The 25,631-nt window shown below is 50.0% G+C and overlaps 15 protein-coding genes across 17 annotated transcripts; 7 read left to right on the top strand and 8 right to left on the bottom strand.

The window, feature by feature from the left end:
* Positions 1–993: 993 nt before the first annotated feature.
* On the top strand, positions 994–2,238 carry SMC4_2 (Structural maintenance of chromosomes protein 4; the record flags this gene model as incomplete). The annotated part of the gene is made up of 1 exon (XM_066121341.1): positions 994–2,238. The coding sequence occupies one exon, from the start codon at positions 994–996 to the stop codon at positions 2,236–2,238; it is 1,245 nt and encodes a 414-aa protein (XP_065973698.1).
* Positions 2,239–2,284: 46 nt separating this feature from the next.
* On the top strand, positions 2,285–4,304 carry SMC4_1 (Structural maintenance of chromosomes protein 4; the record flags this gene model as incomplete). The annotated part of the gene is made up of 2 exons (XM_007810098.2): positions 2,285–4,012; positions 4,074–4,304. The coding sequence occupies 2 exons, from the start codon at positions 2,285–2,287 to the stop codon at positions 4,302–4,304; spliced, it is 1,959 nt and encodes a 652-aa protein (XP_007808289.2).
* A 2,212-nt stretch (positions 4,305–6,516) lies between these two features.
* Positions 6,517–6,867, top strand: J3458_018974 (uncharacterized protein; the record flags this gene model as incomplete). Its single annotated transcript, XM_007810097.2, has 1 exon — positions 6,517–6,867. One exon carries the CDS (start codon positions 6,517–6,519, stop codon positions 6,865–6,867), a length of 351 nt encoding a protein of 116 aa, XP_007808288.2.
* Positions 6,868–7,171: 304 nt separating this feature from the next.
* On the top strand, positions 7,172–8,101 carry J3458_018973 (uncharacterized protein; the record flags this gene model as incomplete). The annotated part of the gene is made up of 1 exon (XM_066121340.1): positions 7,172–8,101. One exon carries the CDS (start codon positions 7,172–7,174, stop codon positions 7,643–7,645), a length of 474 nt encoding a protein of 157 aa, XP_065973697.1. The 3' UTR covers positions 7,646–8,101.
* RPS26A (40S ribosomal protein eS26) lies at positions 8,102–9,358 on the bottom strand. The gene is made up of 4 exons (XM_007810096.2): positions 9,153–9,358; positions 8,867–8,994; positions 8,642–8,744; positions 8,102–8,469 (listed from the first exon to the last, which is right to left on the bottom strand). The coding sequence occupies exons 1-4, from the start codon at positions 9,173–9,175 to the stop codon at positions 8,370–8,372; spliced, it is 354 nt and encodes a 117-aa protein (XP_007808287.1). The 5' UTR covers positions 9,176–9,358; the 3' UTR covers positions 8,102–8,369.
* A 117-nt stretch (positions 9,359–9,475) lies between these two features.
* ubi3 (ubiquitin-40S ribosomal protein S27a) lies at positions 9,476–10,469 on the top strand. Of its 3 annotated transcripts, none has more exons than XM_007810095.2 (3): positions 9,476–9,548; positions 9,805–10,184; positions 10,239–10,468. In XM_007810095.2, exons 2-3 carry the CDS (start codon positions 9,810–9,812, stop codon positions 10,323–10,325), a joined length of 462 nt encoding a protein of 153 aa, XP_007808286.1. In that variant the 5' UTR covers positions 9,476–9,548; positions 9,805–9,809; the 3' UTR covers positions 10,326–10,468. The 3 variants fall into 3 exon arrangements, with proteins under 3 accessions (XP_007808286.1, XP_065973695.1, XP_065973696.1); XM_066123062.1 differs by having other exon boundaries at positions 9,490–9,548; positions 9,801–10,184; positions 10,239–10,469; XM_066123063.1 differs by having other exon boundaries at positions 9,490–9,548; positions 9,622–10,469.
* A 725-nt stretch (positions 10,470–11,194) lies between these two features.
* nop56 (Nucleolar protein 56) lies at positions 11,195–13,019 on the bottom strand (the record flags this gene model as incomplete). The annotated part of the gene is made up of 3 exons (XM_007810094.2): positions 12,704–13,019; positions 11,515–12,634; positions 11,195–11,446 (listed from the first exon to the last, which is right to left on the bottom strand). Exons 1-3 carry the CDS (start codon positions 12,871–12,873, stop codon positions 11,195–11,197), a joined length of 1,542 nt encoding a protein of 513 aa, XP_007808285.1. The 5' UTR covers positions 12,874–13,019.
* A 343-nt stretch (positions 13,020–13,362) lies between these two features.
* Positions 13,363–13,980, bottom strand: CHT4 (Belongs to the glycosyl hydrolase 18; the record flags this gene model as incomplete). Its single annotated transcript, XM_066121339.1, has 1 exon — positions 13,363–13,980. The coding sequence occupies one exon, from the start codon at positions 13,978–13,980 to the stop codon at positions 13,363–13,365; it is 618 nt and encodes a 205-aa protein (XP_065973694.1).
* A 172-nt stretch (positions 13,981–14,152) lies between these two features.
* On the bottom strand, positions 14,153–14,665 carry CHIB1 (Endochitinase B1; the record flags this gene model as incomplete). The annotated part of the gene is made up of 3 exons (XM_007810093.2): positions 14,153–14,405; positions 14,463–14,564; positions 14,622–14,665. The coding sequence occupies 3 exons, from the start codon at positions 14,663–14,665 to the stop codon at positions 14,153–14,155; spliced, it is 399 nt and encodes a 132-aa protein (XP_007808284.2).
* A 1,462-nt stretch (positions 14,666–16,127) lies between these two features.
* On the bottom strand, positions 16,128–16,565 carry J3458_018968 (uncharacterized protein; the record flags this gene model as incomplete). The annotated part of the gene is made up of 1 exon (XM_066121338.1): positions 16,128–16,565. The coding sequence occupies one exon, from the start codon at positions 16,563–16,565 to the stop codon at positions 16,128–16,130; it is 438 nt and encodes a 145-aa protein (XP_065973693.1).
* Positions 16,566–17,518: 953 nt separating this feature from the next.
* J3458_018967 (uncharacterized protein) lies at positions 17,519–17,950 on the bottom strand (the record flags this gene model as incomplete). Its single annotated transcript, XM_007810092.1, has 1 exon — positions 17,519–17,950. The coding sequence occupies one exon, from the start codon at positions 17,948–17,950 to the stop codon at positions 17,519–17,521; it is 432 nt and encodes a 143-aa protein (XP_007808283.1).
* Positions 17,951–18,081: 131 nt separating this feature from the next.
* On the bottom strand, positions 18,082–20,704 carry J3458_018966 (uncharacterized protein). Its single transcript, XM_066121337.1, has one exon. It carries the CDS (start codon positions 19,589–19,591, stop codon positions 18,476–18,478), a length of 1,116 nt encoding a protein of 371 aa, XP_065973692.1. The 5' UTR covers positions 19,592–20,704; the 3' UTR covers positions 18,082–18,475.
* Positions 20,705–22,258: 1,554 nt separating this feature from the next.
* On the top strand, positions 22,259–22,732 carry J3458_018965 (uncharacterized protein; the record flags this gene model as incomplete). Its single annotated transcript, XM_066121336.1, has 1 exon — positions 22,259–22,732. The coding sequence occupies one exon, from the start codon at positions 22,259–22,261 to the stop codon at positions 22,730–22,732; it is 474 nt and encodes a 157-aa protein (XP_065973691.1).
* A 213-nt stretch (positions 22,733–22,945) lies between these two features.
* Positions 22,946–24,126, top strand: J3458_018964 (uncharacterized protein; the record flags this gene model as incomplete). Its single annotated transcript, XM_007810091.2, has 2 exons — positions 22,946–23,341; positions 23,395–24,126. The coding sequence occupies 2 exons, from the start codon at positions 22,946–22,948 to the stop codon at positions 24,124–24,126; spliced, it is 1,128 nt and encodes a 375-aa protein (XP_007808282.2).
* Positions 24,127–24,334: 208 nt separating this feature from the next.
* J3458_018963 (uncharacterized protein) lies at positions 24,335–25,339 on the bottom strand (the record flags this gene model as incomplete). Its single annotated transcript, XM_007810090.2, has 2 exons — positions 24,845–25,339; positions 24,335–24,770 (listed from the first exon to the last, which is right to left on the bottom strand). Exons 1-2 carry the CDS (start codon positions 25,228–25,230, stop codon positions 24,335–24,337), a joined length of 822 nt encoding a protein of 273 aa, XP_007808281.1. The 5' UTR covers positions 25,231–25,339.
* Positions 25,340–25,631: the final 292 nt, after the last annotated feature.

The following is a 25,631-nucleotide window of genomic DNA, read 5'->3' as shown; positions in this document are numbered from 1 at the left end:
CCACGGAGCCAGATGAGCTTGAAGGAGAGCCGGAATTAAGCCATCTTGTTGATGCCGACACCACCATTCAACAAACCGCTCAAACACCTCCCAAAAAGCCATCACCGAGAAAGAGGAAGAGCGCTGCGCCTAGGGCATCGATTGCTCCCACAGAAGACTTGGCGCCACCAGTAGTACCAAGGAAGCCCCAGCTTTTGGAAGGAACCCAGGCTCACGGATCACCGCTAGCGGACATCACGGCTGTCAGTGTGAATACGCCACAGAACGTCGAGGAGACACAACCCAACGTCAAGCCAATCAAGCCGCTTGATTCCATCATGGATAAACCTCTGGATATCGTACTCAAGTCCCGAACCACAACGATCCCATTTTTTGAGGAACCATCAACATCCCCCAAGTCTCGAATTGTATTGACTCATTTGATTTTGAACAACTTCAAGAGTTACGCTGGCCGTCAAGAGGTCGGTCCTTTTCACGCCTCCTTTTCATCTGTTGTTGGGCCCAACGGTTCCGGCAAGTCCAATGTCATTGACTCTCTACTTTTTGTGTTTGGTTTCAGAGCCAGCAAGATGCGCCAGGGTAAAATTTCGGCTCTCATTCACAATTCTGCTCAGCACCCAAACTTGGAGTATTGCGAAGTCGAAGTCCACTTTCAGGAGGTCATTGATAAGCCTACCGGCCACGAGGTTATCCCTAATTCGAAACTCATCATTTCTCGAAAGGCCTTCCGAAACAACACGAGCAAATACTACATCAATGGCAAGGAGTCCAACTTTACGACTGTCACGACATTACTCAAGGACCACGGTGTTGATTTGGATCACAAGCGATTCTTGATTCTTCAAGGAGAAGTCGAGTCAATTGCTCAAATGAAATCAAAGGCCGCTAACGAGCACGAGGACGGCTTGCTTGAATACCTCGAAGATATTATTGGCACCTCCAAATACAAAACTCCCATTGAAGAGTCCGCTGCTGAAGTAGAAACCTTGAACGATGTCTGCATGGAGAAGAGCGGGCGTGTGCAACACGTCGAGAAAGAAAAGAACAGTCTCGGAGGATAAAAAAGACAAGGCTCTCGCGTACATACGCGACGAAAATGAGCTAACCATGAAGCAATCCGCTTTATACCAGCTTTTCATTCACGAATGCAATGGCAATATCACTGTTACTGAGGAAGCAATCAACCAGATGCAAGCCCAACTCGATGCAGAACTTGAAAAGCACCAGGGCAGTGAGCAGTTCATCAAGGATCTTGAAAAGCAATACACGAAAGGGACCAAGGAAGTTGAAACACAAGAGAAGCAAACCCAAAGTATTGTCAAAGAACTAGCAAAGTTCGAGCAGGAGCGCGTCAAGTTCGATGAGAAGCGCAAGTTCCTTGTCGAAAAGCAGAAAAAGCTCGAAAAGACTATTAACAATGCTCAAAACGCAACCAACGAAGCAGACGAAACCATTGAGGAAACCAAGCAAGATATTGAGACCCGAACACAAGAAGTCGCTGACCTCGAGGCACAAGTCAAGGCCGAGGAAGCCGAGCTCGCCAATATTCGAGAAAGCCTCAAGGGAAAAACTCAGGCCTTCTCCGACAAGATTGCAGCCAAGCAGAGGACTCTCGAGCCTTGGATGGAGAAGATTAATCAAAAGCAGTCTGCTATTGCTGTAGCAGAGAGTGAAATGAGCATCCTCAAAGAAAAGGCAAATGCTGGTGCAGTCGCAGTCGAAGAGCTTGAGGGCAAGATTACAGCCATCGAAACGGACAAGGCGGCCAAGGCCAAGGAACTCAAGGCTTGCGAAAAGGAGAAATCTGAACTCCAGAGAGAAGCTGAAAAAATGAACTCTGAGCTCGCAATTCTGGCCCAGCAAGAGCCCAAGATCCAAGCCAAGATTTCGAATTCACGGCAAAAGGCCGACGAAGCTCGTTCAAGTCTAGCAAGTACGCAGGCCCGTGGCAACGTTTTGACAGCCTTGATGCGCATGAAAGAATCTGGTAGAATCGATGGCTTCCACGGACGGCTTGGCAATCTAGGAACCATTGACCAAAAGTACGACGTTGCGGTTTCAACGGCCTGCTCCGCGCTTGACAATTTCGTCACCGAGTCGGTTGAGTCTGGTCAGCAGTGCATCGAGTATCTAAGGAAGAACAACTTGGGTCGTGGCAACTTTATCTGCTTGGACAAGCTTAGATCACGAGACACTGTCTCCTATCCAGACACCAGAGAACGCACCACGCCTATTTGATTTGGTCAAATCTAAAGACAAGTTCCGTCCAGCTTTCTATCACGCAATGCAGGACACATTGGTCGCCAACGACTTAGCCCAAGCTAATCGTATCGCATACGGGGCCAAGAGATGGCGGGTGGTGACCTTGGCTGGTGAGCTAATCGACAAGTCCGGGACAATGTCCGGTGGCGGGACTACTGTGAAGAAGGGACTGATGTCTTCCAAGATTGTGGCAGATATCAGCAAGGAGCACGTTGCCAAGCTTGAGGAGGATCGAGATCAATGGGAAGCCAAGTTCCAAGAGTTCCAAGAGTATCAGCGTGAATGCGAAGGTAAGCTCAAGGACCTCAACGAAAAAATCCCTCAGCTTGAGACAAAGATGCAGAAGCTTGGCCTCGAGATTGACAGCGCCACACGCAATCTTTCGGATGTAAAGAAGCGTATCAAGGAAGTCAGCCAAGAGCACCAGCCATCAACATCCGACTCATCTCGTGTCGCCGCTTTGGAGAGGGAGATTGCGAAGCTAAATGGGGGAATTGAGCAGCTCCATGGGGAGACTGCCAGTGTGGAGGAAGAGATCAAAGCTCTGCAGGAGAAAATCATGGAAGCTGGTGGAGAGAAGCTGCGAAGCCAGCGGGCAAAGGTCGACGACCTCAAGGAGCAAATCAACTCCCATAACGAAGAGACGTCGAATGCAGAAGTCCGCCGAGTCAAGGCCGAGAAGCAAAAAGTTAAGCTTGGAAAGGACATTGCCAAGGCCAATAAAGAGTTGGAAACCGCTGTGAGAGAGCTAGAAAGACTTGAAGCCGATGTCAACAACCAGGGTGAGAAGTCGGACGACCTGAAGGCCCAGGTTAAGGAGGCGGAGGCAGATTTGGCATCAAGGAGGGAAGAGCTCAGGGCCTTCAAAAAGGAGCTTGACGCCAAGACAGCGGAGCTTAACAAAAGTCGCGCCGTGGAGATTGAAATGCGGAACAAATTGGAGGAGAACCAGAAGACTTTGGCCGAGAATGAAAAGAGACATCGATACTGGGAAGACAAGCTGTCAAAACTAGTCTTGCAGAACATTGAGGACCTCGTTGGTGCGTCCAGCCCTACCGAACAAGCTGCTAAAGCTGAGCAGCCCGAAAAGCAAGAAGGCTCCTCGACATCCAACGAAGACACCGAAATGGCTGAATCTGAAGCGGAAGAGGCCGAAGATACCAGCATGGCCGATGCATCTATGGCAGAAAAGTCAACAGAAGGTGGCTCAAACAAGCCACCTTACGAGCTGCCTAGATACACACCGGACGAACTGGCTGACTTGAATAAGGAGACCCTGAAGGGTGAGATAGCTGCACTGGAGGAGAAGACACAGAACGCCAGTGTCGACCTTGGCGTTTTGGCCGAGTACCGCCGCAGAGTGGAGGAACATGCGGCTAGGTCCTCAGATCTTCAAGCGGCAATCAGTCAGCGAGACGCGGCCAAGAAGCGTTGTGACGATCTCCGAAGACGACGATTGGAGGGCTTCATGGAGGGTTTCAGCGCCATCTCGCTTCGCTTAAAAGAGATGTACCAAATGATCACGATGGGTGGTAACGCAGAACTAGAGCTTGTGGACAGTCTGGATCCCTTCAGTGAAGGTATCCTGTTCAGCGTGATGCCACCCAAGAAGAGCTGGAAGAATATCGGCAACTTATCTGGAGGTGAAAAGACGTTGAGCAGCTTGGCTCTAGTCTTTGCCCTGCATCACTACAAACCTACACCATTATATGTCATGGATGAAATTGACGCCGCCTTGGATTTCAGAAACGTAAGTCGACTTCTCCAACCAGAAGGATGCAATGCTCCGTGTTCTAATAATGTTTGACCAGGTCTCCATCGTTGCCAATTATATCAAGGAGCGAACCAAGAATGCTCAGTTCATTGTCATCTCATTGAGGAATAACATGTTCGAACTTGCGGCTCGTTTGGTCGGAGTTTACAAGGTCAATCACATGACCAAGAGTGTTACTATTGAGAATAAGGATTACATCGACCGACCACAGCCACAGCAACGGCCGCAGGCAGGCACTGGTTTCACCACAACCCTGGCCCTTAGATGAGGACAACGTAATGGGAGATGAGAAGGAGATTTTGCATGTTCTTTGTACATGATGAAATTTGGGAACTGGACTGGGTAGATATTTGATGACGGGTCATGATCACAAAGGTTACTATGGTGTTTTATGTATTTTTTTTTTTTTTTTGGATGGCGGAAACGAAATAATCATCATGTTGAAACTATAGAGAGCGAGAGCGGGTGTAATTGCCTATTTTCAACTTACCTCTGTCCACATTCAGGGAGACGCAAGACCATGTAGCTCGATTTCAGCTCTCAATAGGTCCTTGCATGTCGTACGTCAGAGTCACAATACTGTTCCGGCTCTTTGCCTTGGAAGTCGAGTGGCTCGAGTTGGAAATGCCAAGTTGGGATCTGAGAGTCACACCCAAAGTCGAGTAACACCCGTGGCGTTCATAGCCATGTGGGTGTTGCAAAACATCAGACCGGTTTGAGTGGCTGATTTATCGCTTTGCTTCAACCTAACGTGGTACATGATTCAGCTGGACAACGGCAGCGTACACCATCGAATGGCAGAGCACCGGGATTTCTCCCGAGACTCGATCGCTAAGCATACTCTGACAAGCGAGTTGTTATATAAGTCGGATACATCCTTCGTTAGCGAGCGTCGAAGATGGCGTGCTCTGAAACTAAACCACGAAATGAAGGAGGCGAGGCGACTCACTTCTAAACAAGTCTCTTGTCCCCGATGCGAAATATATAATGGAATAACCAGCATCGGCCGGGCGCGATACTGTTCTTGAGTCTTCAACTTGGTCGTGTCGAATCGGGCTTTCCAGTCACTCTTTACGATGCGTTATTCCGCCATGCTTCTCTTCTTCACTCTCGCTTTTCTTCGCGCTGTTTCGGTCTTTGCGAACAGTGACATCGTGCTAGTTTGTACGAAAGACGCTCTTTACAGCTCTCTGTACCAGAATGGCCGACAGTTTTGTTCGTCTGTCCTTGGCAAGCCGCCCTGTGAGGTTGTGACACCAACGGCTTATGTGACATATGATCCGGCTGTGGTTTCTTCCCGCGTATGTATTTTCATCCAGAGTCCCCGGTGTGCAGCGTTTCTAAGTTCAGCATAGTGCAGCTGCGTGTTGACGGATAAATGTCATCCTCGACCGACGGACAGCGCCTCGCCGACAAGCCGAGGGGATAGTTCGACTGTGTCTTCTACATCAAGCTCATCTCTCACTCGTAATAGGACTTGCTCTGACCATGCTACGTCGACTGCTCCAGGTGGGAAGAGCTCAACCAAGTGTGCTTCTTCGTATACTGTAACATCAAGTTCAAACCGGACTACAGTAGACATAAATTCAACGGCGCTCTACACCTCCTCGTCAGTCTCAACTCCGTACATGTATACCAATAGTTCTTCGAGTGGTTTCTACTCAAATACAACCGGCTCGTTCTCAGCAACGGCTACGGTATCAAGCGTTCTCTCTGGAATAACCTCTAGATCCCTGTCAAGTGGTACTAGCTCAACGCACTCTCTTAACTCATCAACTGGCGGCGTCACAAACTCGACAGGTACTCAAAGCAGCTTTAAACCTTGGTCTTCATCGCAGTCCAGCTCCGCGAACGGTACCTCGAGCAAGGCTTCAATCTCGTCAACTTCGAATAGTGTAACTGATTTGTGGACGCTTCCAACCATTACTCTTACTCCAATTCCTAGTGCAAGCATTTCAACGGTGCATTTGACCCTTCCGGGGTCGAGTTCGTTGTCCATTTCTCCAAATATAAGTTCTACTATCAACAGCACGGTTCCAGTGTCTTTATCAACACATGATTCCACGCGCGGTAGCATTAGCTCCAAGACAACGTCATTGCCTGTTTCAACAAACAACACGACTACGACACACTCTGAAACGCCTTCCAAACTGAGCATCTCTACGTATTTCTCAATCTCAACTTCTACTGCTCCCTTGCCCTCTCTTTCAGTCGCCAATTTTACGCAAGTGACCCGTACAGCGGCAATCGCAGAGGAGACTTGCTACCAGTTTCCTCAAGATCCAGATGCCGAAAATAAACATCGCAGCGCAACCCTGCATAATGACGAAGTCGCGGAGCAAAATAATACGCTGCCTTCCCCATACATTGAGTCGGTATTCTTCGACCCGGCTGGAATCGATCCAGTCTTTCTCACGTTGTGGGACGCGTACAACGGAACCTACTACATGGATGTATCCAACAGAAGTCGCTTGTCCATCATGGACTCTCAAAAGAGTTCGATGCTCATCGACGCGACTGGGATTCATTTCTCCACCAATACCTGTGCATACGACGTTTCCATCACCGTCAAAGACATGTACGAGCAGTTGGAAAGTCTTTCGGACGAAGTATGCGCCAAGTCCATCTCTAGCAAGCGCTCCATGGAAGAGTCTAGTTTCGAGCAAGTCCTGTTTCTCAAGGATCAATGCGGAAACGGCATCAAACGAGCCCTCCGGACGTATCCTACCCTCAGCGTTGGTGATTCCGACTGCATAGACACAGAAGTGGACTCATCCACAGGCAAATGGACTTTTCTGTGTACATTCCCTGGTTCAGGATTCTGGAACTAGTAGGTGTCGAACCTCTGTAAACAAAGAGATCGTTCGGTTCTTGTTCACGGATCCTTTCGGCGAAGCCTGTCCTGACCTGTCGACGGTGGTGACCACTCTCGCAGCCACGGCTCAAGATTTTCTCAATGAGCATTCCCTCAAAGAGGAGCTATATAAGCTACCTCTCAGTGAGACACAAAAGGGTCAAGTTGACGCCACCGTCAAAAAGTACGGCCAATTATGGAATGTTCTCAAACAGGCCTTGGCCAAAAGTATGGCGGGAACACTTGGCCAAGGTAGCAGCGCGCTGGAGCAATACATCAGCATGTACAATGAGTACCGAAGTTTCGAGGGCGACATCTGCAACGACTTGCACGATGGCGATCTCCCACTCAACATGAGCCTCCGAGCTGGTGTAACCACTATCGACTCGATTACGTCGCTGAAGGCAGCGCCGGGAAAACCCAAGCCATTCAACATCACCGTTCAAGACCCGACCCAAATAGCTTGTTGTAAAAATGGTAGCAAGTCTTCACTTAGTAGGCCCCAGGGAACCTGCTCGTATCCAGCAAGCGCCAGCGTTGGGGATTCAGACTGTGTTTGTGGACAGACTTCGGGCGGTGACCCCATCGCGTTTCAGTACATGGAGTGTGCCAACTTTGTGAGCCAGTGCTCGTCCGATGATGATTGCGCAAATGCGGGGTATAAGATGTACAAGTGTCTTACTGGAAGTTGCTGCGGAGGTGGTGTTTGCTTTGATCCCTATGCTTGTTCGCAGAAAGGGGTAAATTTGATTTAAGGTGGTGTCGAGTCTAGGGTATTCCTAGCTATGTACGCACGGTGGACGACCACTTGTTCGCCATTAATGAGATGCGTGTGCGCAGTTTCAAAACGGAGCCTGTATTCCGTTGTCGAAACCATCATGTTTGAGTGCAAATGGAGCGTTGGCGGGGGGGGAAAAAGGGAATATAGAGGCCTAGTATCTGGCGTCCTGCCTCGGGTCGAGCCCTTTGGTGGTGATACTCTGTGTAGACTCCGCCCACGACAACTTTTGGGAAATGGTTCCTGTCCAATGTCACAGAATGGTTGAGTCAAAGATCTTGTGCATTTTCTAAGCGAGACTCGTTTCATTTGGGGTCGGCTTTGAGGGTAAACTGGACAGCCCAAACAACATCGGCCCAACCAGCGAATGAGCCATCACATGTGTTTCGATCCAGTAACGAAACCGAATCAGCGAGTAGCTGAACTTGCGACATCAAGTAAAGCCAACTCAAAGACAACGGCGCGTCAATGGCGTGGAATTCACAACAAAACATTTGGCTCTCTCTTCATTGCATCGACAAGCACACCAGTCACAGTTCAAGCTTGAAAGAGACGACAACAGTTCACATCAACGACAAGAAACGTAGTCCGATTTGAATTTGGAATCTCCCTAGATTCTCAATCCCAGTTGTTCATCTAATCCTTTTTACTGAATGCAGACGTAAAACATAACCAGACTCCATCCCAATCATGAAACCCACTTAAGCCTTAGGGACAGTAGGGGTGATCTTCTTGCCGTCCTTGTTGTAGCGGACACGCGGGGGAGGAGCACGGTTGCGGCGGCCCACGCGAGATCGGACTCTGCAAAGCACAAAATCATGTCAGTCATCACATCGTGAGAAACGTACCAGGTCATTTTTGCATCATGACAAATATGAGGGGGAGTGTATCCAATTGCTGGTGTACGGCCAAGGCTCATCTCAAGCACATACGCCGAAGCGCAGTTGTCACACTCCCGGGAAAGACAACGTACCGGACAATCTTGCCATGGATAGCGCAAGAGACGCAGTACTGCAGCTTGAGGTACATCTTTGGTACCGTGTACTCGGCGAAGACGGAGGCATCCGAGATATCACCTGCCAAAGGTTGTTAGCACAATTGCCCATTTAGCAGTGAAAAAACTGCACCAAAATTGTCTCTGCGTCAATTGACCGGAGGCATCCATGGCACGTGGACTAATGGCGGAGATTAAACGTACGGATAGCGGCAGACTCAACCATGTTGCGAATGGTGAATCTCTTGATTGCCTTATCCTTGGGGGTGCAGCGAGAGCAGTTGCTGCATCGGATAGGCTTGACGTGGCCGCGGCCCTTCTTGTTGCGGCCGCTGGAATACCGTTAGTAATTGGTCTGGAGAGAATTGCCCATCGCGTATCTCGTGTCTTTTCGCGCGCAGAGCAACATCATCTCTTATTGAGAGTTTGTTCCGTCGACAGCGAGGTGGTGACCAAGGTTGAGGCGGAGAGGATGAGGGAGGAATCGTACTTGTTCTTTCTCTTCTTGACCATTTTGACGGTGTCTGTTGCGAGTCTGTTAATACCAAGCAACGAGTTGTCGAGAGAAGTGCGGGTTGGACGTACTGGAATCGGTTGAACAGTCAAAAAGATTAAAGAGGATGTGCAAAAGTCGCGGCTCGTCTCGCTTGCCAGTCACAAAAGCCCCAGGGCTCCACACAACTGGGTAAATTCGTTTTGGCGGGCGGACAACGAAGAAGGGCAAGTGGTTGGCGAAAACCCTAGATCATGTGACACCAATTTGCCTCCCACCTTCCACCCCCCAGTAGGAAATTTCTCAGCGTGCGGCCACTCCACTTGCAGAGCGTCTTTCTCACAATCGCAACATCTGAGGATTGCTTAGGACGGCAATAGGTCTATTGTCGAGGTACGTCTGAAAGATGCTGCATTTCCCATCGGCTTTGACGATGGATGCATCAATGATGCGTCCGTCTTGATAGTCGAATTCCTATTTTGCATTTCCTGATCCCCGCCGCTTTCTTCGGTGATGGCTGCTGGTTTCAATATCACACATTTTCTTCTTATCTGGTATTGACCGGTGGCCACGACGAGAAATGCACCACACCGCGAACACGCTTCACTCAGCCTCGGAGAAATTGTCCAACTCTAACCCATCCAGTTAGGCAAGATGCAGATTTTCGTCAAGACCCTCACGGGGAAGACTATCACCCTCGAGGTGGAGTCTTCCGACACCATCGACAACGTCAAGTCCAAGATCCAGGACAAGGAGGGCATCCCCCCCGACCAACAGCGACTCATCTTCGCTGGCAAGCAGCTCGAGGATGGCCGCACCCTGAGCGACTACAACATCCAGAAGGAGAGCACCCTGCACTTGGTGCTGCGCCTGCGTGGTGGTGGCAAGAAGCGCAAGAAGAAGGTCTACACTACTCCCAAGAAGATCAAGCACAAGCGCAAGAAGACCAAGCTGGCCGTCCTCAAGTACTATAAGGTCGACAAGGACGGCAACATTGAGCGTCTCCGACGAGAGTGCCCCAGCGACACCGTAAGTTCCCCTTGGATGCTTCAACATCGGGTCGGCGCTAACAACTCACTCTAGTGCGGCGCTGGTGTCTTCATGGCCTCTATGCCTGACCGTCAGTACTGTGGTCGATGCCACCTGACCTACGTCTTTGACAAGCAGTAAGCGCACGAGCATGATTTCTGCAATGAAATGGGCTGTTCACGGGAGGGGAAAACGTGTAATGCGAAACAAAATTGGGCGTTGATGTAGCATAGAGCACATCCGGGCTTTGATTATGAATGCTTGACTCAGACTATGGTTAAATGGTTTATTTCTGTTCACATCTTGAGGTGCTATCGTGATTTCATGTGCTGCAGAGGGCTGCCTGTCAAACCGCGTAGACTTTTCAACTTCGCCACTATGTCAGATGGGCTCTGGGGTTGGACCCCGACTTCTGCATCAGTTCCTCTACAGAATGACTATTCTCTCTCTCTCTCTCGCTAAACCGGCGCGCTAGTTGATAATATCAGGATCGTCTGGCTCAGGCCTATCTCCTGTAGCTTCTCTACATAGTCGATGATCAGGCAGCTCTATAATAAGACCGCGTTCATACACAACTGAATACTGGACCCTTGTTTGAAAAGTGACTCCATCCCCAAGCAAAAGCAGCGACTCATGAAATCTTGAATAAAATTTAACCCTTGCATCAACAGTACAGGTTATCAGCTTTATACACCACGACGAACAACAAATGCAGAAACTATCGAAATATAAAGCCACATGCCCTCAAACGCCGCAAGCCTGAATCCTGCAAAACTCCCTCACAAGCAAAATCGCAACAGGCCGCCTGTAAGAAAAGCCAAAGACTTCGTCCATCATCAACAGACCGCGCCTTCGATTCCTCATCAGTCTGATCCTCGGGTATTTTGCACTCCCTCGTGACCAGCCTCCAACGACTGCTCTCCTGTCTTGGTTATTTGATTAGCCCTTCCATGCCTGATTGAAGGATATCTTGAGTGTTTTGGAGAAGTTAAAAAGTCAATGAGAGATTTCTACTCTTCGTCAGCAGCCTTGGACTTTCTCTTCTTCTTCTTCTTCTTCTCTGCACCATCATCTGCTGGAGGAGCTTCTTCCTCGTCACGCTTGCGCTTCTTCTCCTTTTTCTCCTTCTTGTCCTTCTTGTCCTTCTTTTCTTTCTTTTCTTTCTTGTCCTTCTTTTCCTTCTTGGAAGAAGGAGGAGCATCGGCCATCTCATCGTCGCTGTCCTTGCCAGCGCCGTCGCCGAGAACAGACATGACAGATTTCTAAGAAATCGGATTAGCAATGACATCCGCATGAAAAAGAATGCAGAATTTCGAATTTATCAACATACCATGACATCGGCGTTCTTGGCGGGCTTCTTGCCGCTGGAGTAGAACTCCAGGCGATCCTCGACTTGTTGTCTGAGAGCCTCACCAAATCGTGTTGAGGGCTCTTCGGAAAAGTTGTCGATCCTGCTAGCCATGCTGCACTTGTTGGCCAGGTACCGTGAAATTCTACCCTTGTTGCGTACGCCAGCCTTGCCGATGAAGCTGCTGTGATAGATCAAACCATACTTGGGAGTGTTGCTCTTGCTCTTGAGGGCACGGAAGAGGGCCTTCTCGGCACCAAGAATCTGAAGGGTAGAGGCGGGGTATTTGGACAGGTTGGTAAGGGAACCAGCGTGAGAGATTAGGCGAGCAGCAACAGGAGTGCCGATCAGAGCCTGCAGGTTGGGAGCGACGTGTCCCATTTTCTTCTCCAAGTATGCGGAGGTGGTCTTGCGATTCTCAGCCTGCTTGACAACAGCCTCTGCGAAGCCAGCAATAATCTCCAAATCGGCAGCGGCAATGTCCAGACCCATGGACACCTTGGCGGCATCAATGATGGCTTGAGCCTTTTCACCGTCTTCACCGAGAATGGCAGCGAGATCGTGCAGCTTGTCGTCGTTGAGAGTTTTCTTGTCTCCAATGGCGAGAACAAGCTTGGCATAGGTCAAATTGTCAGAGACAATCTTGATCAACTCCGGAAAGTGCCAGCCGTACCACTCCCTGACACGCATGAAAAACTGGTTCACGCCCTTGTCCTGAAAGTCGATGGTGGCGCTAGCCTGGATGATGTGGTTGTCGTTCTTGGTGACGCTGAACTTGACCTTGGCGCGGGAGTAGGCGTGTCCCATACCCAGGCCAGCCTTCTCGATATCGCCCGGCTTCAGATCTTTCAGCAGTTTGTCGGCGTGCAGGCGAAGGCCGCGGATGACATCGCCAACGACATCCGAGGTATCGGCGGTCTCGCACTCCAGTCCAGGGAACTCGCTCTTGATGGCGCCGGCCAGGTTCTTCTCCGAGACGCCCAAAACAACCTTGGCCTTTTTGCCGACCTTGGGGAGGTTGAGTTCGAGGACGGATCTGAGGTATTCGGAAACAATGCCTTCCGAGACGAGGTTGATGTTCTCCAGGGCTTCGACATGACCGCTGTTGTAAAGACAGAGTAAGTAAAATGGTGCCACAGTAACAGCAAAAACGTGCCAAGTTAGAACCCACCGGAAAGGACTAAAGTTGGTCAGTTTGACCATCTTGCCAAACTTGGCGAGGTCATTGACGGCGGCCTGAGTCTCCTTCAATTTCAAGCCAACAGCATCGGACTGATGCACCACCTGGAAGAGGGCATAGCCCACAGGGGACTCGTAGAGAGCATAATCAATGTGCGACATCTTGTCTCGTCCCGAATTTCGCCAATGCCCCGACTGGTTAAATTGGAGCAGCTGAGACGAGAGATGTTCAATGGTGCAGTGAGGCTCTCGAATGCAGACTCTTGAGGTACAACCAACTTGCACTTTTTTTCCTGTGGAAATTTTTCTGGCGGCAGCTCTGAGCTCGTGCACGGACCATGTTCAAGTGGCCAGCCAAAGTTTGCGGCTTGCCTTCCACCACTTTGTGTGGTTGCGGTCACGTGGCGATACGTGATACCGGCGGGGCACAAGTTGGCCAAAAGTGCTCCGTAAAGTACTCGGTACTCCCCCATACATGCAATTCACAATTCATGAACATGCACGGTGCCCAATGATTGTCACTTTGGTCACGGCCAAGTATTCACGTAGCCGCGACGAGAAGAAATGGTCGATGCGTTCATTCTAAGAAAAACTCGGATGTCTTCTTCAGGTTGCCAAGGCAACATATTTTCTACTCCTTTCTTCTCTATCCTAATTATTTGGGAACCCATCCCGAAGGTTATCGTATTTAGTCTCGGGATATGTGATGCAGTTGTCCAGCTTTTGAAGACAACCCGGACCACCAAACGTCTCCACGACGGTTGAGATCAAGCTGTCTGATCCTGACTTATCACCACTGCTCTCCCACCACATGGCTCCGCCCAGCGCCCTCTGTTTGACATACTCTGCCTTCGTCTTGGCCATGGCGGCGGTGTCGTAACTCACAAGCTTGCGGTTGGCCGCGCTGTAACAGTAACTGGCTTGCGCTTGGTCATCTGAGAACTCCTCTGAGCCCTCGAGAGGCAATTTCTTATAGTCAAAGACGCCATTTTCCCAGGTCCCTTCTCCAACACCCTGAAAGGGCTTTCCAGGACCGTCAGTATTTTCAAAAGCCCGCCCGTATAAAGGCATGCCAAGCACAATCTTGTTAGCAGCAACGCCGTGACTTGTGTAGTAATCGATCGCTGCATTGGTGGAAAATGGTGTGGAAGCGTCGTTGCCAGGATAAATATTGGCCTGGTGTCCACTGACAGAGTCCCATGAACCAGCATAGTCGTATGCCATCAAATTCCAAAAGTCCAAGTACTTATCCATCTCGGCAATTTCCATCTTTTCGTAGTTATTGGGACCAGCAGGGCAGGCCACAGTCAACTCAAAGTGGTAGTTATCAACACACTTTGCAGCGTAGGCATCAAGCTCTTGGCGTACGGCAGCGAGCAGCTCAACATAGTTCCGTGCTTCCTCTGGATTTTGCGGATACTCCCAATCGATGTCGATGCCATCAAAGCCAAGGTTCTTCAGAAGCTCGACGCTGGATTTGGCAAACAGTCTCACGACCCTGTCGTGTGCTGGCAGGGTTCTTGAAATTGGCACTGTAGGTCCAACCGCCGATGGAAAGAAGAACCTTGAGATTGCGGTTGCGCTTCTTCAAGAGGTTCAGTTGCTTGAGACAGCCATAGATGTTATTGCCGGTATCATTCCATGAGTCCCCTTCCCAATGGATATCTGTATCAGCCCATGTGTCCGTCAGGTGCCTGGGACTCATGAGCGTCTGTGTCATTGGTATAACATGGGGTGTTTGCAGCACTTACACTTCGCCAGTATCGGTCCGAACATTCGCGAACGCATATAGAACATGGGTCAGATTCTCGACAGGGAGATCCTGAGGCCTGTGCTTTCGGGCGTAGATTGCCCTAGATAACACTGTTAGTTCGTCAATTCTCTGACAAAGCCGCGAACAGTCAACTCACCAGTTTACAAAGTAGACTACCGTTCGGTACCCGTCGTTACCCATATTGCTCGGCGCGGAGGAAAATGTGGAAACAGAGTTATGCTGAATGCCAAAAAAACAGAACCAGACAAGCTGTAATTGCAGTGAAACAAATAATCAGCCCAGAGCAGCTAGGTTGAGAAGATTGTGTATTCGGCTAAGGCCGTTAGTCCATGCCCAGACGTAAGATGCCACTGATAGTTGGGTTGAAATGAGATGTCGACCCAAAGGCAAGTCGGCGCGCTTTACTCCGTATACAGATGGCGATGCTGGCTAGCGGGTTGTATGGGGGGGATGTATGGCTGCTGTGGAGAGAATGGAGAATGAGAACTTGGGCTCACCAATTTCATCAATATGGATGATCTCGTAAGTGGCTCGACGACGTCAAGAGAAGAAGTTACAAGAACCTATCTCAGTCAAAGAATGGTCTCACGCTGCTTGTGAGAAGGAAGGCGAGTGTTTGGCTTTGCTTGGACATGGAAGGAGGGAGATGTGGACAGCCGTCATTGCCCGTCATTGCCTCAGCCACGCACAAGCAGGTGCGGGTCATTGCTCTTGCAGTTGCAGGAGGGGTTTGCAGTCTGGTTGCCCGACCGGATATTGCAGCAGCGCTACGGAGTACAGTGCCGTATCAAAAGTCTGTCAAAAACCCACTTTTACAGCTAAAGTCGCCTTAAACACTACCTTATTATTCTATTAGCTTTTAATAAAAATAAAAGATATCTTATATTTATATTAATAAATACTTAATATTTACTAATATTAATAAATACTTAATATTTATTAATATATAATTTTTTTTTATTAAATATTATTTATAAGGTAAATATCTTCGTGTAAAGAGAGAGTAAAAATCTCACCCCACTATAAGATCTACTAAAACCCTCTATAATAGATTTTTTTACGAAAGGTTAACTTTAAACCTTAATATTATAAAAATAAAAGAAAATATAATAAATTTTTTTATAAAATATAAAGATATATATAATAAATTATATATTAGTAAAATTTTAAGTATTTATTTTAATAAATATCATGTTTTTTAAGAGAGTGTTTAGGGTGAGTTTTTGTGTAAAAGTGGGGTTTTTGACAGACTTTTGATACGGCGCTGTAGTTAGTAACTCCTCCCGAATCGACCTTTGAGGGCTTTTCCTAGGAAGCAGCAATTGGCCAGTTGCATCGGTATGTGTCAAAACGCCAAAACATCAAAACCCCCAACCCCCAACCCTCAAAAGGCCGTAGCTTCTATTATACGGAGTACGTCTGCAACAAAGCAAATCTGACTCTTCAGCACCTCGGTAGCTGCCAATGCTGCCTCCGCATTATTATCAATCCGCGTCTGGTCACTGCGGTTGGGAAGCCCAGTGACTGTGTCCCCACGGAGCTTCTCCAGGAGAGTGCGGAATCAAGATGCTGTCCGTCCACCGACATTGGATCCCGTAAACCCCTGGATGGCGCCAAGCATGGCAAAAACCTCCCGCCAAACTCAAGTCTCGACTTTGCCATCTATTCCTTCGCATTCAAGCCAGCCCCGAACCAGTGATGGTCCTCGCAGAACAGAATGGAAGACCCACTGAACGCCGACGAGGGCCACCAGGAACACGCCATCCCAGCCTTTTTGCGCCGCCACAAATGTCTGCAGGACACACGATAGTCGGAACCACGGCGCGACCCAGTGCACTGCCCTGTGCTCCGGAACGATAAACATGGGCTTGTTGAAAAGTGTGTCGATTATGCCGCGGTCGCCCATGAACAGGCTCCATTCCACAGCGTTGTCGTGCGATGCAACCAACATGCTTGCGTACGAAAAAGCCTCGTTGCTCTTATGTACGTCGACGGCCAGCGAATGGCGATGCAATGGGCAACTTGCGACACTCCACAGGCAAAGAGGATGACTGCAGCGCCATAGGCCCCGAGAAGGCATAGGAAAAACCCCAATAGCCTCAAGGCCACGCAGCGCAGGAGATGAAATAGCGGTTGCTGCCGCAGTGAACCGTAGCACCGTGCCTCTTTTCAAGGCTGCAACGTGGTAGGCCTTGGTCCGTCCACTCGGGCCAGAATTCTCCGTCTAATTCATCACTGGCATCTCTCGATTTCGAGCCTGAGCTGCTCCGTCGTCTTCACCATCTCGCTTCCTTGGAGAAAGATGCTCTGGCATTCTCATCGCTTGAGGTCGATCTCGAGCCAGCAAGTATCGAGCCATGGCTAGGCTGACCGCCCCATTTGCGCAGGGCAATGCGCTTCCCCAGGAACAGTCCCACACTGTTCGGCTCGATCCGCCTCTAGTGCTTGCCACGTCGAGGAAGTTGGTCCCCCGGTCCAGCAGCCTGGCAAGCCAGATAAGGTCACCAGCCTTGGGAAGATGCCAATTGGCGGCCCAGAAGAGAGATGTCGCCCGTTATGATTTATTCGTCCCTCTGCGTGGCTAAATGGCAGACAAGAGGCCAGATGGCTGCCCATTCCGACACAATATTTGGGAGATGTGGACAGTCAATGACTGGCGCAACTCCTAGAGACCTCCGTCTGGACTCTGTACCGGATTGGAAGATTGGTGGGACTTCACTCATGTGTTTCTAGTACGATGAATAAAGTCTCGAATATCGTGCCACAATGTCGTTGAGGAGGTCGAAGTGGAGAAAGAAGGCCAGAACTTGGGGGCCATGAAAATACCGGTATTTAAATCAAACGAGGCTGTATGTCCTATGTAGGACGAATAGCTGTACGCAAAGGCATCAATAAGTCGAGGCGGACAAATGGACAGCCTCATAATATTAGGCAGCCTAAGCGGCATACAACAAGTCGAACAATAACAGCGGCATACACGCCCACCAAATCTTGGATGTAAATGATTTTACTCCAGGTAGCAACCCGATATGCCTATGCTATCAACATCTCTTCTGCTTTCCACTCAAATTGCCAGTCGTCGTAAGACCACTGAAAAAGGTCTACCCACTTCCAGAACCTCTCGCCATCCTTCCTGATACAAACGGCTGCTGTGTCGTCAAAGACATCTCCCATGTCATTGCCGTAGTAGACGGAAACGCCATCTGTTGACACGCGTTTAATTACGCGGACACGGTAATCCTCAAGGAGGCCCTCTATGGTTCGACAAGAAACATCAATATCAAGCCAATCTGGCAAGAGTGACTCTGGTGGAAAGTCGAGATCCCCATCACTCCCATCGCCTTCCTCCAAAAATTCAGCGACATTTGTCGATTTCGAATAGGTGTTGTAATTCTCTTCGTATCGCTGAAGAACGTCCGGTGTCATGTCGAGGAAGAGCCATTGACTCGACCGACCGTCAGCCATGATGGTCCCCACCCAACTTCCTTTGCCATCGTATCCATTATGGTACTTGATGGAAAGGTGATAAGGGCGGGCATTGATATTTATCTTTCGTCTCACCGGTTTTATTTCAGGAGTACAAGAAAGCAGTCTGAACGCGTTTCTGACACGACCACAAGTTAACAGCATCATGCTGTGAGGGGTTGTTATTTAAAAGTGCCCAAATAATGACCTCGTCGCGGGGACGGGTGGCATGCCGTTGGCTGAGAAGATGACCTGCGTCTTCAATTCCACGGCGAATGGTCGACTTTTCGCGAGCTAGAACAAGTAAATGCCCAAGACTCCCGACAAATAGAGCCACATCAATGCAGCCATCTTCCCAGATTCAGCGTAGCAGATCAGGAAGTTGAATTGTGGCATCGCCCGAGCACAAGATATGGATGGACCTGTTTGCCTGGATAGCTTCCAAGCCTGTCCATGCCCGCACGCCACAGTCACAAAGAAGGAGAACCGAAAGCGCCGTCTCAAGAGTGCTGATATTGCTGGCATCTATGTCAACGGATTGCACGTCTTGTCACAACCCACGACAGCACTGCTCGTAGAAAACACATCGTTGATACTGCAGATGGCTTTTTTTCTGAGTGTCTTGTCCGTGGGAATGCATGCCGAGTCAATCCAATACGAATCGCAATTCAGTCGCCTCGCCAGACCACAGTACCGCTGGTGGAGGCATGTATTGATGCCATCTTCTGGCCTACCCCCCTGCCCATGTGCCCAGACGTGCGATATAGCAAGAGTGCGCGAGGATGCAGGCTGGTAAAACAAGCAGTCCATGTCGCTGTCGACCTTGACTGCTCGGGGCCCCTTGGCCACAATATAGGAGTCTTCATTCCATCTGATTTTTTGGCAGTTGCCTGAACAGGAACTACCGTGAGCCAACTGAGCGCACGATTCTGCAGCCGTAAACCGCTCGCACGATGACGGGTCGTCTCCTTTGCAGGCTTCGCTAGACGTCTTCAGGCAGCGTCCGGGCTCGTGTTCAAATTGAGAACTGAAACGGTTCAACAGCCTTCGGAAGTCGAGTGCCCGTGCTGGTTTCGTCCTTCGAAGGAGCTCCAAAGACCAATTGCAGAGATACTGGGTGGTTCCCGTCTCGCGATAGTCAGCATCCCCGCGCATTTGATGGTCTGCGAGCTCCCTTAACTGATCTGTTCCTGCAACCGAATATAGGTCAACCCATTGGGCAGACGGGCCGTTGTTCAGCTGTGCTCCTGCAATCATATAGAAGAGTATCATGACTGACCGATGCCACGCTACCGAGAGAAAGATTTCCGCAATTTGAAGGGCCACGGGATTGCGATGAGCTACATCTTCAAAACTAGAAAGGATATTTTCCAACGCCCGTGCCTTCTCCAACTCGTAGCTTGGCTTGATGATACTTTTACGACGCAATAACAGGGACCCGAGTTCATCACAGGTGTCCTGAAGTGCGGCCAAGGTTTGTATATAGTTGAATATGGCTCTAGCCGCAGGCAGCTTGCCGTCCTCGTTGCAGTTTGTTGAATGGATTGCAATCAAGACGGAGTCGGTGTCGATGTAGTTTGTCACAACCAAGTCGTTCCACATGGAATTGGAATCATACCCAGAGGCATGCATAACCTCCATGCGCTGCTGTCGTGAGACAATGCTACATAGTCGGCTCTTCGAGATTTCTTAACAAACAACCCCTCTAGAAACTTGACGCGGCCAAGTCGATCTCCTACGGTTTCTACCGCGGACGAATGGCTCCTCAGTTCAAACCCGAGCGACGACGAGTTTTGCGGTGTTCTGGGGAGCCGGTGCAGCAGCTTTGCAACTTGAGCAACATCGGCGTCCCTACCACTCTGCTCCTTCATCTGGCTCGGATGACAATGAAGTGCGTGAGGAAGTAAACTCGATAAAGTAGTATCAAGTCCTGTGAAGTGCGCGTCATGGTCTTGGGCGGCAATCGCCAAATCCCTGAGCAAAGTGAAGCGTGCAAAGCTGACCATTTCACGGCCAGCACCATGTTGATCATGGCTGTTGGGTTCGACATGATTCTGCGCCAGTGAAAGACAAAGACTTGCCTCTCTGTCCTCCTCCATACATTTTCTGATGACCTCAAGGGGGTAGAGAAGCAAGGGTCCTCTCAAATCACACATCACGCGAGATCCAGTTATAGAGGCGGGAAGCTGAAAGAACGGAGGGCTGTTTGGGCGGTGTTCATGGAACGCACCGCAACAATAAAATGGGATCTTTTGAAGGTAGATGCGGAAAATATTGTCCTGCAAGTTGGTTCGAATGAAACGAACAAGGGAGACGGAACAAATGTTGTGGGTGGCGTGACCAAAAAAAAATGCGCCGTGGAATGGGCCGACCAGAAAATCAGAAGCATGGACATGCTCCAATGACCGTGAAAGAGATGGACGCCATGATTCCCGACTATACCGGTATTCTCTGACGTGTCGAATATTTGGTGTGCTCGTCAGAAATGATTCAATTGGCCATGCAAATGGGCCAATCCTTTGCGACAGCTGGAATGCGTCTCTATACCGCCCTATATGTTGTAGTCTGTGCTATAACTAAGATAAAGGCGTGAAGAGTGGTGAAAACCGGAAAACAGGGGTATTTCGACCGCCGTACTTATCTTGTACATCATCTATCGTAATTTGTCAACCCAGGGGCTCTCGTCCTTGCTTGACCTCGACTTGCGAGGCTCACAGATCGTCTGGTGTTGGACGGTCCCTTCGGCCTGGGATGAGCCCCAGCCATAGTTAAGAACAAAGGCGCAAAGAATACTGACCAGGAGACGACATGAGAAGCAGGTTTGTGTCCGTTGTAAGAGAAGCTCTTCTGTTGAGTACTCCGAACGGGGTACAAACTGGTTGCTCGCAAAAGCATGTGGTGGTGGCATAGCCTCGAGAAGTTTGGAGATTTAATTCAGGAGCCAGGGCCGGCCACCAAGGGACTTGAGGAACTATGCATGGCGAATAGCTCTCCTCATTGTTTGCCATTCAAATAGTTCCATTGTCGATATCCGGCCTTCGGATCCGGTGGATACGACTTCGACAATCTCAATGCTTGTTTCGATGTCTTTTCTTCAGTCGTTGCGAGTCGGATCTCTGCCAATTATTCGTGTACGTGCTCCGCAGTCCTTGAGCGAACATCGCAAGTCCTATTATACTCATATTCTCCTATCCGGCTCCGGCCTGTTAGGCTTTGGCATCGAGGGCAACATGCCAAACCTGCCTCACCGAGCACCGACCACAGACTTTGACATGCTATGACACGAGAATGAGGCGTTCGGTCGGCCGGCGACTCCCATTGGCTGTAATTACTATTCGACACGGATCTTGACGGTGTTGGTTGCACACGCTCGAGCTGTGACCATCAGTTGACCTCATCTTGTAGCACCATTGTTTGTTATTGGCCACGACAAGGCCAGTCGGCGATAATTTCTCATTGACCGACCTCAACTTGCCGTCGATGCAAATCAACATGTTGTAAGTGGGGTAGTGCCGCTTGACTTATTATTCGAGTAAAGTAGCAAAATGTGACACTGTTGTGTGAGGAATCCGAGGATACCAATCTTGGCAATTACCCGCGCGTCCAGCGGATATTCTCAACTCTGGTTGCAGCCAACTACTGTCAGAACCTCTGCGTCCGATCCAATGGGAGCCGCAACAGGCCCGAGATTCCTCCTGGAAGAGTATAGAGTCGTCATTGGCATGCTGAGACGTGTGAGGACGGGCGGCGAGAAAACGAGTCTGCCGCGCGTCTTGTATCCAAATACAAAAGTGCAGTGCAGAGAGTGTTGCAACGATCCGAACTTCAGCGCTATATACTCGACTGTCAGTCTCACCAGATTCTTTGAAATAATGTTCCATGTCTGGTGGCTTTCTGGAATCGTGGCATCAGGACGGCCTATTATTCCGTGATTGGTGTCGTGTCGCCGTTTTAATAGCACGAACCAGTCCGATACCATGCATAGCTACCCGTGTCACCCTAGTGTTTACATCCTTCTTGATGTGTGGTTGGTGGCATCTTCTGCGTCTCTTCGTTGAGCTGGAGCCAAGAGCCAAGAGATCACAAACTATGGGCGCACAACGACCAGTGCTCTTGGCATTGTGTTCTGTGTTCCCAACCCTACATGAAGCTGAGTTTTTTTTTGTCTCATTTTATGGTGATACGGTCTCGTTTAAGAGTGAGTGATGGGTGCCCATTACCCGACTTCTAAAATCCCTCACCTAGGGCCTCTACGCAAACTATGCCTGAGAGAGAGCTCTGAGTTTCATTGTGAAACTGCACGTCGACATGCTCGCCAGACTTGTCGACAGTACCAGTGTTTTGGGGATCCTCTTGGCGACTCTCGTTCTATATCTTGGTTACTTGACCCTTCGGCCAGTTCCAATTCCCGGCATTCCCTACAATGAGGATGCTGTGGTGCGAGCGTTTGGGGACTTGAAAGCCATGAAAGCGGCCAAATATCGCCGTCGATGGATATGGAGTCAGCCTAGAGAACACGACACAGTCATATATCAACTCTTTTTGTTTCCGTTCCGGCGGCCTACAGTCATTGTGTCAGATTACCGGGAGACAATGGACATCTGCTCTCGTCGAGTCAAGGAATTCGACCGAGGCAATCGCAACAGAGAATGTGTCGGCATAACTGCGCCCAACTTTCACTTCACCATGGAATCCAGAGACCCTAGGTTTAAGCACCACAAGGAGCTATTGAGAGACTTGATGACACCCTGGTTTCTGGAAACGGTGTGTGTTTCTTGTTGATACACTCGAGGCCGGAACCAAATTGCGGCATGAGATGCTAACGACTTTGCAAAGGTTGCGACGCCCCGAGTGTACGAGAATGCTGCTGCCCTCGTTGGCCTTTGGGGTGTTAAGGAGCTCAAGGCACTGGGAAGACCATTTTCTGCCAACCATGATTTGTATCTGTCGACGCTAGACACGATATGTGCCGTGGCATTTGGCGTGGACCTAGAAATGTCTGCCGTTGGACACCAAACCCGCCACATCGAGGCATTCAAACCTGTTCACCATTGGGGCTTAGGCGTTGTCGCACGATTCCCAACCGCTCCTACCGATGCCTACTTGGAATCGATACTCGATATTCCTGAAATGGTAGCAATTGCACAAAAGAGTTTCTTCCCTACGCTATCCCAGCGACTTGCGCTGCTGAGCCCAAAACACGCCAGGGCTCAATGGTATAGACGGAGGCTGATTCGGAAACAAACCGAACAAGCCCTGAGGAGGATATCCTCCCTTGGTGACCAGTACGCGCCCAAAAGTGCTTTGGATCACCTACTCCACAGAGAAATGGTGGCATCTTCCCGGGCCGGTAGAGCACCAGACTTCTTTTCCCCAGTCATTCGAGACGAGGTATGGATTCGAGACGTTCAATCAGTTGGTCTAAAGTCGCTAAGCGCTATCAGGTTCTCGGATATTTACTAGGCGGTCATGATAGCATAGCTACTGTGCTTTCCTGGTGGACCAAACACATGCAATGTTTTCAAGATGTGCAGTCACGGCTAAGACAAGCTCTGCGCCAGGCCTACCACAGAGCAGCCGAAGAGGGCCGTTGGCCAACGGCAGAAGAACTATCATCCACGTCAGTGCCGTACTTTGATGCTGTCGTGGAGGAGTCACTCCGAGTAGCCTCCGTTGCTACCCTCATCTCTCGAACGGCGACGTGCGATACTCATATACTTGGCCACAACATCCCCAAGGGAACCGATATTCTGTTGTCATTAACTGGGCCTTCTTTGACAGAGCCCGCTGTTCCAGTTTCTGAGCCAAGCCGAACAGCTGCTTGTAGGCAAGCCAAAGACCGTATCCCTGCTTGGGGAGACGACATTGAAGAGTACAAGCCAGAGAGGTGGCTCAAGGTCGAAAAGAGAGATGGTAGAGAAGGCGTTGAAGTGTTTAACCCTTATGCTGGGCCAAATCTTGCTTTTTCAACGGGACCTCGACAGTGTTTCGGCAAAAAGTTGGCACTCGTTCAACTAAAAACCACCATGGCACTACTGCTGTGGAATTTCGAGCTTCAGGAGGTAGAAGCGTCCCTGAGCGGGTGGGATATCACGGAGAGGCTGTTCAATCTACCCACGAATTGCTATGTGAAACTAGAGAGAATAGGACACGACAAGTTGGCCGCTCTGCCGTGAGTGGGGTATCATGGTAAAAATGGAGAAAAGAAAAAAAAGGGGGGGCATCTCTGAAAGGCGTTTGTTTGGTCCCATTTCCAGAATTCTATATCTTTTGAGGGTGGACCAGTTCCCGTCTACGTCTAAATCTTGCTGTTCCTTCAACGCCATTCCGCATCTATAAAACCACAGAGAAGACAAAAGCATACACAGAACCGACCTCCCCCCCTTACGCTGCCGACGGAGCCTGCTGCTCCTGACGCTCTCGAATGGCCGCTACGACTATGCTCCCTGCGTCTGCTGTCCCCTTGACCAACTTCCTAGCCTCCTCCAGCAGCTCAGCTTGTCTATTAAGATAGCTCAGGTACGTCTGCCACCCGACGGCCACAACGCCGGCGAAAATGCTTCGAAACTCAAACGGCAGGAAGGCCATGGAGAAGGCGACAGTCGCAGGCCACACCTTGAACGAGTTGAGCCAGCTGGTGGGGACGGTATCCCAAATCCGCTGGACGGTTGCTTCCAAGGATTCCCCGGACAGGAGGGCTTGGGCACCAAAGAAGTACGTGCTAAAGGTGGGCGTGAAGCAGAGCTGGTTCAGGGCGACCTTGGTAGCTATGGAGAGGGTTTTGGATGCGTAGTTGAAGTTTCTACTTAGGAAGCGGAACCTGAGGGCAAAGCCGGTGAGTGACATGGAGCGTTCGGAGGCAAAAAAAGGGCGGGAAGTTGGGATAGTTCTTACCAGTGAAAATACGGAACGGCAGCGGCGAATCCTATGAGAAGCATCCTCGCTGTCCTCTTGGGTTCGTATTCCCTTCCTCCGATACGCTGAGCACTCAGATCGGCAAAGAGATAAATGACGACGGCGCCTACAATTTGCGTAGTATACGGCCGTTTTCGCTGCGATCGACTGTATGCATTAGCGGCTGTAGTCAGAGGCCCCAAACGCTGCCAGATGGGTGGCAGAGATGGGGATGGGGTGGCAGAAGCGGTTGGCGTCTTTGCCGTGGCTGATTCTGCAGTCTTGTTGGCATTTGTAGATGTTGAATGCGCTCGGAGTTGCGTTTGCTGTCGCAAGGCGCGGAACTGCAGACGCACGGCGGCAGTGCGAAATTGCGTCAATGGCATGGTCAATTTGGCTCGGACAATGGTAGTTGTGTGTTTTGAACATGCGTACTCCGTGATGGGTAGTGGAAGATTGTGGAATGTAGTTTCTAGTTTGTGAAGTAATTGAGATTGGGACAAAATGGCGCCAAAGTGCTTGATAATTCGTCACTTGGGGGTCTCGGCATTAGACCGGAGATCCGGGCCGGGATCGGGTAAGCATTACGGGGTAAAAGTGGCCCTGTGACTCCGACATGATGGCAGCTCGATGGACCATCATCATTGGCCAATCGTAGCCGTGCCATTCCCCAAGGTGCTCGAGCGCGCCTGGCTACGGTACCCCATCAACCAGCAGACATCGACCCTTTCACGGTTGTGGCTTCCTTGTCAGCTCACTGTCAACTGCCCAACTAGTGTCAACTGGT

Source organism: Metarhizium acridum (genome assembly GCF_019434415.1).
Source record: "Metarhizium acridum strain ARSEF 324 chromosome Unknown scaffold_555, whole genome shotgun sequence".
Classification (NCBI taxonomy): domain Eukaryota; kingdom Fungi; phylum Ascomycota; class Sordariomycetes; order Hypocreales; family Clavicipitaceae; genus Metarhizium; species Metarhizium acridum.
This window is presented reverse-complemented; position numbering and strand designations above follow the sequence as displayed.